General features: G+C 47.2%; 1 protein-coding gene across 1 annotated transcript in view; it reads right to left on the bottom strand.

Annotated features, from left to right (window-relative positions):
* Positions 1–14,168, bottom strand: part of dlg5a (discs, large homolog 5a) — a 148,764-nt gene that overhangs the window by 49,587 nt on the left and 85,009 nt on the right. Inside the window, exons 15-21 of the mRNA XM_084321008.1 lie at positions 14,076–14,168; positions 10,784–11,797; positions 9,868–9,979; positions 9,523–9,667; positions 5,459–5,595; positions 4,711–4,800; positions 3,678–3,846 (exon numbers count right to left, since the gene is read on the bottom strand). Of these exons, the coding sequence (XP_084177134.1) occupies positions 3,678–3,846; positions 4,711–4,800; positions 5,459–5,595; positions 9,523–9,667; positions 9,868–9,979; positions 10,784–11,797; positions 14,076–14,168 (1,760 nt within the window). The remainder of the gene's footprint in view (positions 1–3,677; positions 3,847–4,710; positions 4,801–5,458; positions 5,596–9,522; positions 9,668–9,867; positions 9,980–10,783; positions 11,798–14,075) is intronic.

The raw sequence follows: 14,168 nt of genomic DNA, 5'->3' as shown, positions 1-14,168 counted from the left end.
ATCAATTTGCAATGCCCCATCCTCAAATGTAGAATCAAGGTGTGTTTCTGATATAGCTAAAATATGGAAATTGTCTGATAGTAAAATCTCTGATATCTCAGCTAGCTTGTTTCTTATGCTACATATATTTATATGTGCCATCTTTAACCCCTTTTTGGGTAGGTTAGTATTAATTAGCATTGTATACTTTATTCAATCATAACGTTGGTAGGTGTGGCAAGGGCAACAACCATTCAACTGTCCCTCGGCTGCTTTGGGGTGCTACTTCGTGGTCGGATTATCAGTCTGTCATACCTCAGAAAGGCGATCTCTCCTCTCTCACGAGCAGCTCTCATCTTGGGCAACAGTTCTTTTCTTTTCAGACGGACAGCGTCTGTGTAGTCCTCGTTTATGTAAATGTTTGTCCCTTTGAGTTCTTTGGCTCTCTGAAGAACCGCTGATCTGTCCTTGTATTTTGAAAATGTCACCACAATGGGTCTTGGTCTCTCGCGTCCCTCCCCAGGTTTCCCTGTTCGGTGCACCCTCTCCATCTCAATGTCCCTCTGTAGCTTGAGATTGTCCACCATGACGCTCCTCACCTTCTCTTCCGTGTCTCCCCAGGTTTCTCCAGGCAACTCAGCTATGCCATCAATGACCAGGTTGTTTCTTCTGTATTGACCTTCTAAATACTCTATTTTATCTGTGACTGTTAGCAGGCTTTCACAGGTTTTCCAGATGTCAGATTGCATGTACTTGCAACTATCTGACTGTTTTGCATTGTTAGCATTGATGTCGTCAACCTCCTTCTGTGTGTACTGGATGCTTGTTTTAATTTCCTGGACCTCCCTTGTAATTGCATCCAGTCTTGAGTTTGTAGAGTCCATGATGATTTTTACAAAGCTTTTGAAATTGTCCTGTTGTGTTTGTAAGAGAGCAGTGAACATCTCTTTTTGCTGTTGCAGTAATTCATTTACTTGTGCAAGTGAGGCATAGTCCTCATCTGATTTAGGCTCATTTTTATCTTTCTTTGGTGGCATTGTGGTTTAGTGTTAAGAAGGCTATAGAGAACAACTTGATATGAAATACCGGTGGTAGCTGGGCTGCTGGAGCCTGGTGGTAGCTGAGCTGCTGGAGCCTGGTGGTAGCTGAGCTGCTGTAGCTGGTGGTAGCTGGGCTGCTGGTGGTAGCTGGGCTGCTGGAGCCTGGTGGTAGCTGAGCTGCTGGAGCTGGTGGTAGCTGGGCTGCTGGGGCCTGGTGGTAGCTGGGCCGCTGGAGCCTGGTGGTACAGTAGCTGAGCCGCTGGAGCCTGGTGGTAGCTGGGCTGCTGGAGCCTGGTGGTAGCTGGGCTGCTGGAACTGGTGTTAGCTGGGCTACTGGAGCTGGTGGTGTTAGCTGGGCTACTGGAGCTGGTGGTAGCTGAGCTGCTGGAGCTGGTGGTAGCTGGGCTGTTGGAGCTGGTGGTAGCTGAGCTGCTGGAGCTGGTGGTAGCTGAGCTGCTGGAGCTGGTGGTAGCTGGGCTGCTGGAGCCTGGTGGTAGCTGAGCTGCTGGAGCTGGTGGTAGCTGGCTGCTGGGGCCTGGTGGTAGCTGAGCTGCTGGAGCTGGTGGTAGCTGAGCTGCTGGAGCTGGTGTTAGCTGGGGCTGCTGGAGCTGGTGGTAGCTGAGCTGCTGGAGCTGGAAGTAGGGCCTCTACTGAAGCATGGGCCTGGCCTGGTGGATGTAGAACCACTGCTGCAGCCTGGGTCTGGCCTGGTGGGAGCAGGACCACTGCTGGGCTTGGTTTGGTTAAAGCTCAATCTGGTTTCAATCTAGATTTCACAGATTCAACGTGATCTATTTAAAATAACCACCTAAAAACCTCTGGTGAAGTTTTGGTCGATAAAACAGAGAGGATTAGCAAGATATTGAAGAGATTGTCTCAAGGTTCCTCACAACAAACTTCCTCGAGCGGCCATCTTGGAAAAAACAGTAGTGTAATTATAACGGGCTCATGCGGGAACAAGAGGTTGGCTTGCTTGTTTGGCACGGGGGCAGATGCAGAACACCCACCTCCAAACGCCATTAAACATTGTTTCAAATAAAAAGCGACATACTATTATTTTGTGTCATGTTTCCAAATAAGATTGGCCACAACGGAATGCTTTCTACTTCAATTTGTTGGTTAGAATAGATTACCTCGCTCCGTTGAAACTTCACTGAGCTCCGCACACAGACATGATAATAACAATAATAATAATAGCTTCATTTGATATAGCGCCTTTCAAGAGACCCATGCAAGGTCGCTTTACATAGATGGGGGGGGGGGGGGAATAACAAAGTAATAAACATAGTGGACAGACTATGTAAATATGATGATGGGATTCAAGTTCGCGTTTTTATTGATCACATAGGCATGCTGTCAGAGTATGATGTCATAATCAAACATTCTAGAACATTTGTCGTCACAGATCATGTCATAATAGAACATAGGCTACATGGCATGGTCCATCGTGATATTGTAGACTGTTATTACTGTACCACCCATTGTGACAACAGCCTTGTGAGCTCCCGCACACAAACATGATGGAATTCAAGTTCATGTTTGTATTGATCACATATAGGCAGGCTACACATGGCGTATAGGCTACATCATACATGGCAGTGAGATTCATTGTTCTTGTATATGCTCTCGTATTATTGTTTATATAGGCTACCCAATACTGACATCAAAATAGATTGTATGCCTCTAGAAATCATATGCAGCAGGTAGAAAATTGACGGAAAATCCGTCGCGATTTGGAATAAAATTTAGGAGAACTTTAATCCCTGGGTATTAATCGAACAAAACGGAAAAAGGCAGTCATATTCCAGCACGGTCTTTATTAGTGTTTGCGCTGCCCAGGCAGCAATGGTTAATAGATATCATATCCGACATCACCGTACGTGTACACGTCTGTCAGCCTGTCACATATTTCTCCATAACACGCTTCCCTCGGCTTAGTCCATTTTTCCACATTTCATGGGGGTGTTCCATTACCGTATATGGTTAATCGGGGTGGTTTTGGTATGCAAATACGTGAAAGTGTGCACGAGCCTCAGCATAGGAGCAAGGTGATATTTATCATGACAGGTGTGCGTAGGACCTGTGTACGCACGTGTGATAAATCCCGTTTTTTTTGTGCGTGCACACATTCTAAATTCTGTGCTTACGTGTAGAAATAGAACATTTGCGCTACCCTCTGTTGGTCTGGCGAGGGTGCATCTCTGATACATGTGGAGTCGCCAGCCGCTTCTTTTCACCCGACAGCGAGGAGTTTCACTGAGAGAGCATCACACGTGTAGAGGATCACACTATCTACCCAGATCCCTTCCCTGCCGAGCAGACGCCCAGACCAACCAGTAGGAGTCACTAATGCAACAACCAGGACTAATAGCCTCACCGGCTTCCCACCCGCAAACACTATTTGTTGGATCGCATGACCAAGCCGGAGGTACCGCTAACGGGAATTGAACCAGGGTCTCTGCGGTGGTAGGCGAGTGCTTTTGTCTCTACACCACCCAGACACACAATATTTGTTTTTCTATCATTAATTTAGCCAACACGATTGTATATCATGATTCACAATACAATCCATACCTCCCTCAGTCTCATTTCCATCAATACCCTACTGGTATAACATTCTTCAATAGAAATACATTTTTAGACCGTTTCCCATCATACCTGTCTTTTCGGCGCTCTCCTATTGGCACGGGGCTGACGGAGATTCGGGGTAAGGTGGAAATGGAGCCCTGTGATTGGCTACTGGCAAAGGAGGAGGTCTCCAGGTTGAGAGGTGACTGAGGAGGCGTGATGAGACTGGGACTACTGCACTCCGAGTGAGAGAGTGAACCTGGAGCAAGGGGGGGGGGGGGGGGGGAGAGGGATAGAGAGAGAGAAAGAGAGGGATAGAGAGACCGAGCAAGAAAGAAAGAGGAAGGGATAGAGAAAGTGGGATAGAGACAGAGGGATGGAGAGGGAGAGAGAGAGAAAGAGAGAGAGAGAGAGAGAGAGAGAGAGAGCGAGAGAGAGCGAGAGAGAGTTTCAGAGAGTGCATAGCGTCTAAGCATCATTACTCAGTGTGGTAAGCAGAGTGTACAGAGCCTGAAACAAGGTTAGATGCATGTTAACAGCCATGGAGCAAAGCTGCTGAGACAAGAAGATCAATATGGGTTAACCCAGTGTTTCCTGGCCGCTCCACCATTACTGCTCCCTGCAGCGTATGACATCAAGGCTGCAGCAGCGATCAATCTCCTTCTGCAAAACTACTGAAAGGGCTGTAAAAGCTCCTCCAACGGAATACTTAAGAGCAAAGTGACATTTTACATGGCAGTCATGTGACTGATGTATCTGATGTGGTGAAATACTGAGGTGTGGGAAGCCGTGTAAAAATGGTGAAGACTAGGGATGTTAATAATCATCAACAAATTGTTAACCGTGTGTTACCGTTAACGACATCAGTGACAGAACACAGGCTACATAACACTAATTAGCTATACTATCATTTTGTGCTTCAAATGATCTTTGCCACCATTTTGTTCCAGCTTAAATATGCTCATCCGTGCCAGTTAAATAAATGGATCACGCTTTAATTTAAATTGGCGACTGGAGCTTTTAGGTCACTCGCAAATTTCCAATTTTATGGCAGGTTTACACCTCATGATCATCGGTTTGATCGCTAACGAGTGACATTCTTTTAAAATGTGCGTTTAAGTACCTCTGTCGGACCCCAGCATGGAGCGGGGGTAGCGGGGCGTGGAGGGGATCTTGATCCTCTCTGTACGGTACTGGACGTTATTCGACGAGCCTGTCACAACAACGAGACCAAAGAAGTGGAAGGAAGTGAGAGAGTGTGTATGGATGACATGGACATTATCCATTAACTTTGTGCATAAGCAACAAAACATTTCTGTTGTAATAGGTAGCCAGGCCATGGGGTGGAGACAATGCTCTTTGAATATGTGTGTATGAATATGTTTGAAAGTGTGTGTGTGTGTGTGTGTGTGTGTGTGTGTGTGTGTGTGTGTGTGTGTGTGTGTGTGTGTGTGTGTGTGTGTGTGTGCAGCCCAGTGAGGGGGCAGTATGATGTATGTGACTGCGGGGGGGGGGTTCACTTTGAACATCTCAATCGAGTCATTAAAAGTAGATCCGCTTCTAAATTTGAAACTGCAAAGCCATTTTGGTGTAGCAAAAAGGTTCTTATGTCTAGTCTATGGAGATGTTATTATAAAGAGTTTAATTCTCTTAATTCTCTTTAATTAACTTTAATAAGCTCATTGTAGTTGCAATTTGTCTTTTTAATGGACCAAATTCAAAGTGGATTGATCCTGTGTGTGTGTGTGTGTGTGTGTGTGTGTGTGTGTGTGTGTGTGTGTGTGTGTGTGTGTGTGTGTGTGTGTGTGTGTGTGTGTGTGTGTGTGTGTGTGTGTGTGTGTGTGTGTGTGTGTGTGTGTGGTGTAACTGACCCAGGCGTGCGCTGGAGGGCAGGGAGTTGGTTCCGTGAGAGGCTCTGCTGCTACGTGAGGAGGGCGAGGATTCAGAATAGTCTCCCGCACGTTTCTGCTGGCTCAGGTCCAAACTGAGACGACCCTGGTGTTGTGGACTAAACAGAGAACACACACACACACACTTAACACATTGGACGCCAGACCCGAGATAAGTCAGGTCAACTTGCCATCGCTTGGGCTCCAAACCCGAGAAAAGTCAGGTTTTCTATCGTTATTTCTTTTATTCGATATTCCCATTCATAATCCATCGAGGGAGCCTGTGTTATCATTGGGGATGAGTCTGAGATCACAAACGTCCTTGCGGCCGGTATTGCACATCCTTTGAAACCCTCTGGCTTGACCCGTGTGTCGATCTAAAAAATCCGGTCCGGGTTTTCCTAGTCGGGCAGGAGTAGCGTTATAATACATGGATTGAGGATAATCAAGCACACCTGGTTCATGCTCTTTGGTGGATTATGTTGGCAACACAATCGACATCAATACTTGGAATGGCGATCAGATACTTGGAATATTCTTTTTCGAGCTCATCCTAGTCAAGGTAAGGGCTATATGGTATCAATCTTGCATTGATCGAAGAATCCCTTCCCCGTGATCGGAGCGTATGCGTGTAATGTACTGCGTAACGTATTCCGTTGGTGATGATCGAAGCATAGAACCCCCCCCCCCACCCACCCTTTCATGCATGCATGATTAAACATAATACCGATAATACAGTGTTGATTTCAGATTGATTGTTGATCCAGGCAAGGAACGCCACGGTTTCTAGTGAAATGCACTAAACGCTGCATAGCGGCGTTTCCTGGGATTAGACAGAATTACTTGAAAACTATACTCATATTCACCACGGTATAAAACGGGAATGCATGGATGAAATAATTATTTCTTTTTCACAAATTGAACGATAGATACTCGATGTCAAATGGGCAATAGTTTTATATCCATAGTAGGGGTGTAACGGGTACACAGAAGCCACGGTTCGGTATGTACCTCGGTATTGGGGTCACGGTTCGGTACGAGTTTAATTTATATATTATATTTATGATAATTATTATAATTATTATTATTAAATAGAATAATTTTCTATAGGCTTGCCGTGGTAGTCAGTGATACTGGTGTCATTCTGTGTTCAGGCATCCACTTGCCTACTGCCCCTTTAACAACATATCCTTGCTAAGTTTCAGTTTCACTTCTAGAGAGAATTTAACTTCACGACAAGACTGAATACTAGAGAACAGATGACATATCACAACAATGGCAGAGGATTATTTGGATTTAAACACAGTGGAGCTCAGATGATCTGTCCGGAAAAGTATGTTTTTATTTTTATTTTTTTTTGCCTGTGAGTCCGGCGGGGGAGAATGTTGATGCGTTTGTTGGCGTGCGTGTGTGTTTCTTTCCATTGGTTTCATTTGGTTAGCGTTATTGGGCAAACAAGAAAACGAAATAAAACTGTAAAATTGTAATGACCCTGCAGCTGTTCCAATGTAAATGTGCCTTTCTCCGTGCACTTTCGCCCGCTCTGAACTGAAGTCGGGGACAGACGGTGTGCCGTGCGCTGTTCTCGCATGGAACCTGCGAGTGCCTGCATGTGCGACTGGTATGTTTGCGCTGTGGGGCGTATTTGTCGTATGGATGCACGTACCGCACCATGACGGCCGTACCGTAAATTTGCGGGACGAATACACGTACCGTTACACCCCTAATCCATAGCTATGATATTTAATATAGTTTTAGCCATGCAAACACCGCCATGTATCCCTATTCTTTAAAGCGCTGGCATTCTTACCACACGGCCCCCAGCGACCTCTGGCGCTGAAAGTGTTGAGAGCGCACACAAACTCCATATATTGACGCCAGTACTCTTTCATAACTTATAACATGCACTTTTTATACACAGTACCGTGCATGCATACATTTTCTATAAATTAAGTGGGGAATTGAACCTCTAATCTCTTTTGTCCTAAAGCATGCAACGTTCCTAAATTCAGTTTCCTTCAAATTGAGGGATTAAGCTAAATCTCAAAGTGGCGACACGGCGTGAAATAGGAGTCCGGCGAGAGGGACGGCACTCGGAGAGAAGAGACGCCAGCACTGCGGCAGCGCCAGCCTCTAAACCTGTCCTCCACACAGGAGTATTTAGGGAGAATATAAAGCAGACCGAGGTCACAACATCATCATTTACCGCACAGCTCCTGAGTCACGTTGAGCTCAAGGCCTCACCTAGCGTCCCATCGCTCCAGCACCACAGGAGAGGAATTTACTTACTTGTATTAATTTATTTATTTTTCACTCTTTTTTTTTTTACCATGTGAACTCTCCACCTTCTATTGATGTCAATGTTGTTCACTATCGGCTGTTCTAGGTGTAAAAATAACGTGCCACAAAAACTCATCCTCAACCCACACACACCCGCTCCACAGCCTTTCTCTAGCCCTGACTTGTAATGCGTGTGGTGGGGAGGATACTATTTGTTTATTTATTTAGGCATTTGTTTCTTTCTGCGTCATGTTTTCTTGTTTTTGTGTCTTTGCTCAACTCTTCATCCGAAAAAATAAAAGAAGGAAATCATCTCTCCCCATCGGTCACCGTGTTAGTCCTTCACATACAGACCCATGGCAAAAGGTTTGGTCACAGTCTGCGCCTTCAATCTCAAAAAAATAAACTTAATAGTGCAGCCCCTTGGCTAACTGTCAATCTACCCACCATGTCTGATACAAATAGGATGAGACATGTGCAAGTTATTGCTGTTATGGAGTCTCTCTCTCTCTCTCTCTCTCTCTCTCTCTCTCTCTCTCGCTCTCTCTCGCTCTCTCTCGCTCTCTCTCGCTCTCTCTCACACACACACACACACTACTAGGGGTGGGGGAAAAAATCGATATGTAGTAGTATCGCGATACTTTGCGTGGCGATACTGTATCGATACAGGGACGCCAAGTATCGATATTTAATTATTCATAAAAAAAAGTTCTTTTAAGTTTTTTTTGTATAAGGAAGTTGCATTGTTCATTTCAATACCTGTAATAGTACAGTAGTCCAAACACACGCACACGTGTGCATTCAGTTAAGTTGGAATATTACTGTAATACAAACAGTTCAGTTTGTCAGGTACATGCAACACAGATTACAGTGTTTACATCTGTCTGCTTGAGAAAATACCATGTTCTGCAATAAAAATTATTGAAGTGAGATGAACAGACTGAACTTTATTTTATTAGATAAAACATGTTGACAGTTTTACTTTGCAGTAAATAAATTTTTTTTTATCAAATTTCTTTATAAAATATATATATTTTTCCGCAATACTCAGCGTATTGCGATATATTTAGTATCGCGATACTATCGTATCGTGATGCAAGTATCGCGATAGTATCGTATCGTGAGGTCTCTGGCGATTCCCACCCCTACACACTACTATGTTACCTGGTGTGTGGTCAGCATGCTACCTGGTGTGTGTGTGTGTGGTCAGCATGTTACCTGGTGTGTGTGTGTGGTCAGCATGTTACCTGGTGTGTGTGTGGTCAGCATGTTACCTGGTGTGTGTGTGTGTGGTCAGCATGTTACCTGGTGTGTGTGTTACCTGGTGTGTGGTCAGCATGTTACCTGGTGTGTGTGTGGTCAGCATGTTACCTGGTGTGTGTGTGTGTTACCTGGTGTGTGTGTGTGTGGTCAGCATGTTACCTGGTGTGTGTGTGTTACCTGGTGTGTGTGGTCAGCATGTTACCTGGTGTATGTGTGTTACCTGGTGTGTGTGTGGTCAGCATGTTACCTGGTGTGTGTGTGTGGTCAGCATGTTACCTGGTGTGTGTGTGTGTGTTACCTGGTGTGTGGTCAGCATGTTACCTGGTGTGTGTGTGTGTGTGTGTGTGTTACCTGGTGTGTGTGTGTGTTACCTGGTGTGTGTGTGTTACCTGGTGTGTGTGTGTTACCTGGTGTGTGTGTGTGTGTGTTACCTGGTGTGTGTGTGTTACCTGGTGTGTGTGTGTTACCTGGTGTGTGTGTGTTACCTGGTGTGTGTGTGTTACCTGGTGTGTGTGTGCTGGTGGCAGATCTGTGACGAGACGGAGGGACAGTTGCTGGCGTGAACCCTGTGACTCCGCACCGTGTAGACCGGGTTCCTCATCACGGCCGTCACAGCTGGGCAGGGAGCCAGACCCCGGTGGGCTGAGTCTGGTACCCCCCCCACACACACACACACACACGGTTAGAAAGAGGTAAGTCTGCACACCGTGATCCGTCTCTATAATGAGTTGATCATTTACAAGAACAAGAGAGTACACTGCGTGTGTGTGTGTGTGTGTGTGTGTGTGTGTGTGTGTGTGTGTGTGTGTGTGTGTGTGTGTGTGTGTGTGTATGTGTGTGTGACTCACTGGCAGGTAGGGTGCCGCTGTAGACGAAGCCGACGCTGTGCCTGTGGGAGCGGTTGGGGGAGGAGCGCAGCATCTCTCGCGGCTCTGGAGAGTGCTCGTCGTTGGAGTAACTCTGTGGCGATCGACAAGATAAGAGCAATGGGTCAAACCGTTAGCCTCGCAAAGGGAAAACAAACCCACCGACAGAGGAGGAGGAGGAGGAAAACAATAACATCCGTATACAACTGGTTTGGAAGTTTATCTCCACTTTTCTCCGGGCCCTGACTCAGCGTTCTGGCTCGGGTGACTGCTGTGGTGCAGAGACATCCATCATGCCCACACTCTGGCTCAGAGGCAGGACCCAGGGCTCGCTCGGCTCCGACAGGGCTGTAAATTCGACTACAGGATGGATACGGCGCGCTGCCGCTGGCCCGCTGGGATGATTCCAGATCTTGTCCCCGTTTTCCCCCAATTTGAGCGCTTCAACAAATGTATCCCGACCTCCACTCTTTATTAGACAAACCACAGATCTAACTGACCTGGATGGGTGCAGGCGGTGCAGTAGAACCGGGCACCGTTATATATTATGTATGTCATCTCAGGGATGCAAAATGCAGTACGAAGGAGAGCGGAAAGTAAGGGTACAAATGGGAGTTTATATTCATTCGACTAAGAAACTGAAAACGTTCTCCGCCTTTCTTCATTGAAATTAAACTTTCTTCATTCCTCGGGAGAACAGAAAGCCAGCAGCTGTTGCTAGTCAGTTGGACTGTGCAGTCCAGATATAGTAGTATAAGTGTTTTTGTTTGTTTATCTTTTTTTAAATGACAAATCAGGTACGATTAGAATCCTTTTTTAATCAGCATTTATTCATAGGGGACCCTACGTTTGGAGACCCCTCTCCAGACCACGTTACCATGAGTTACCATGAGCTCACCTGGAAGGTGGGGAGGGTGATGGTCTGAGGAGTCATCCTGCGTCGGAGGGCGGGGGCCGATTTGGGGCGGGGTCTCTTCACCTCTGGCTCCTCCCCTCTGGTGCGGCCAATGTCCTCGTCGCACGACTTCCTCGAGGCCAGGACCTTACCGTCGAGGAAGTAGTGGTTCCCGTTCCTGTCCCGGTCCCTGTCTCGGTCGGCCCGCTCTCGGCTCTCCACCGTTGCCATGGAGACGGCAGCCTCTCCCTTCCCGTCGGAGGTGACGGTGCAGTCGGAGGCGGAGCTGCTTTGATGTTTGTGTTTGAACTTAAAGGAGTCACTGCGGGTGGGTGGGGTCGGGGGGGTGGGGGTGGAGGAGGGGGAGGAGAGGGATTCTGTCTTTGAAGGCTGCGGGGAGTGGGAGGCGGCTGCGGCGGCCACAGCCGCTATCTGATTGGCCGCCATGTATTCCAACTTGGACGAGGGCGTGTCGGGGCGCTTGAAGGTGTCCGGGTCGAAGATGGACTTCCTCTGCTTAGGCGACTTGTAGATGGAGAGCTGGGCGGCTGCTATGACGGGGCCGGCGGGGTCCGGGGCCACCGACATGCCCCCCGCCATCACCTTGGGCCAGGTGCCCCCGCTGTGCTTCTTCTCCAGGGTGGTCTCCACCGTGATGCAGTCCGACGGGGAGACGGGGTCGTACGGTAGAGACGCAGGGCCCTTGGGATAGGCGCAGCACTCCTGGAAGGCACTGGGGCCGTAGCGGCTGGCGCCCAGGTCGGAGGCGGGCCGGAGGCCGGTGGTGTGGAGGGAGCCCATGGAGAAGGGCTTCCTGATGTCCCCGTACATGCCGGGGAGGCTGGCCGTGCCGCCCAGGTCGGGGCAGAAGATGTCAGTCTGCGTGGAGCTGTTGTGTCGCAGGTTGCGGCTGTTGCGCGAATGGACCTCGGAGAAGTGAGCGCGTCCGTTGGGTTTCTCGGACAACTCACGCAGGCTCTCGAAGAGGTTCTGGCCCGACGTGCTGTGAGGGAAGAACTGCGGACGGAGGGACAGACATAATGAGCGGAAGGGATCCAGCACTTCCGTTTAAATCAACATTGATATATGGGATTTTTCAGGGTTAAAAAATATTTCAAGGGCTTTTTTTGCCCCCCTTAATTGATTTTCGGGGGCTTTTTTTTGTATTTGGGGGGCACTGAATTTTTATGATAAACGGTTATTAAACATCCTTATCATTTAAAAAATACAACTAAATTAATCTAATCCCCACGACGCCATCATACTCCGCTTTACATTTTTTTATTTGAGGACCTGGGGAATCTGCTTCTCAGACTCTTTTTCCTTCGTGTTTTTATAGTTTGATAAAAAACGCTCCATCTTGTCTGTCTTCAAAATGCCATCAAATGCTGGTGAGCTGCTCACCTGCTAATGTGAGAGGGTGGGGAGAGTGACGTTGACGTCTGATCAAAACAGATTTAATAAATCACGTCTTTCACTCGTCAGTTAAATAAATAGTAATATTAATTTGTATACTATGTTTGATAACGTAATGTTTTTTTTTTTTATCTTTCTTCCCCTCCTTTTTCCCGATTTTTCTCCCATCCCACCCTTCCTGGTTGTTGCGTACTTTCCCCTACTGTTGGTCCGGGAGACCGGAGACTGTCACATGTTTTCCTCCGACGCATGTGCAGCCTGGGGCAGGCCAACCTGGCCGCGCAGGTTCTCACCGGGGAGAGTGTAGCGTGTGGGAGGCCACACTATCTCTCCTCAGTTCCAACCCTCGCTGAGCAGGTGCCCCGACCGAACTGTAGGGGTCGCTGTCCACAACGCCCAGGACCCACCCTTCAGCTTCCCACCCCCTGATACAGCCAATTGTATCAGTGTGAGAGGCCAGCCAAGCTGATAGCAACGCCGGGAGCTGGATTCGAACAGGCGAATCCTAGTGTCTCCCGGTGTTGGTGACGAACGTAATCTCCGTGCGCCACCTGCCCCCCCTTGATAACGTAATGTTAATGACATTAATAATGTCTCCATATATATATATATCATTAGTAAACTGTCTGGGGCTTTTTGTCCCCCCCGGCCCCCCTTAACATGAGGGAAGCCGAGAACGCACAGGGGTGAAATTGTGTGTCACAGCTGGGAGCGTTGCAGTGTTTGCAATGGAGGAGAAGTTTGGTTCACTTGTAAATAAACTATTCACATAAATGAAACAAAACGTAATGTTAATGTCTCCATCAGGGTTTCTGTTAGAAAATACTGGGGCCGGTCTCCGTGTCCTGGAAGATTTCAATCTCCCGGACAAATGTGAGAAATTCCGGTCAGTTTATTGAGCTTAAAAACAATTGATAGGCAGGCTATATAAATAATGACATCCTCAAGGCATGTAGATTTATAATATTTTAACTTAAAACTAGGCTACTTTTGCGTATATACAGTCATTAATATATTCCAAATAAAATAAGTCCCTCGAGACTCCGTGATGCTGCTGACTTGAACTCAAATAGGTGTCTGTGGGCAGTCGGCCCGACATTAAACAGCAGTCTGTTATAATCACATTTTTATGAGCTAACGAATTCCGTTATATTAGACATTTGTATTAATCATATCAAGCGAAGAACTGAGAAATTTGGCAGAGAGAGACGGCAACATTATCGTGGGGTCCGGTTCACTGAAACGTTCAACGAACCGATAAACTAATCCCAATAGTATGCAACTGCAGAGCCACAGAGCCAGCGGCGCTCTCAGGTCCGCTCTGAGGACCGCTCAGCAGCGCCACCCACCCAGTGGCTGAATTGCCAATGGCTGAATTGGAGTATTGCACTGTGCGGGCATAACTGTGAGCTCTGCGGCTCTGCAGTTGCATGCTTCTCGCTAATCCAGCACCAAGTTCCGCCATTCTCATCAGCAAACCACAGGTTGCGAGGGAATTATTTTCACAGGACATTATGACCGGAGATATTTAAATATGTCGGACTTCAACAGAATATATATATATATAATTAGTAAACTGTCGGGGGAATTTTGTGCCCCCTTAACTGATTTTCGAGGGCATTTTGTCCATTTTCACAGGCATTTTGCCCCAAGCCAGCGTTAATTTCGAACCCTGGGATCTTTGGAACTGACTAGATTTAAAAAGACAAGAACAGTACAGAAGTCCTGAAACTCAAAACGCTATTGAAAAGCACAAGCTGTGACCAACGGTAGTGGGTCAGGAACAAAAGCTGCTATCTGGGGCAAAGTGAAAGTCAGAGCGACCCTGTAAGCCTTTCAGCAGACGTGAAGCAGTGAAGGAGGCCACCGAGTGTCTCACCTTCATGAGGGAGAGGCTGAGAGAGTCCCTGCAGTTCTTCAGCAGAGTTTCGCACTCCGTCACCGACTTGTTGTCCAGAGCGATGCCGTTTAT

This window comes from Notolepis coatsorum, assembly GCF_963971535.1.
Source record: "Notolepis coatsorum genome assembly, chromosome: 9".
In the NCBI taxonomy this organism is placed as follows: domain Eukaryota; kingdom Metazoa; phylum Chordata; class Actinopteri; order Aulopiformes; family Paralepididae; genus Notolepis; species Notolepis coatsorum.
Note: the sequence above shows the minus strand (reverse complement) of the source record. Positions and strands in the feature narration are given on the sequence as shown.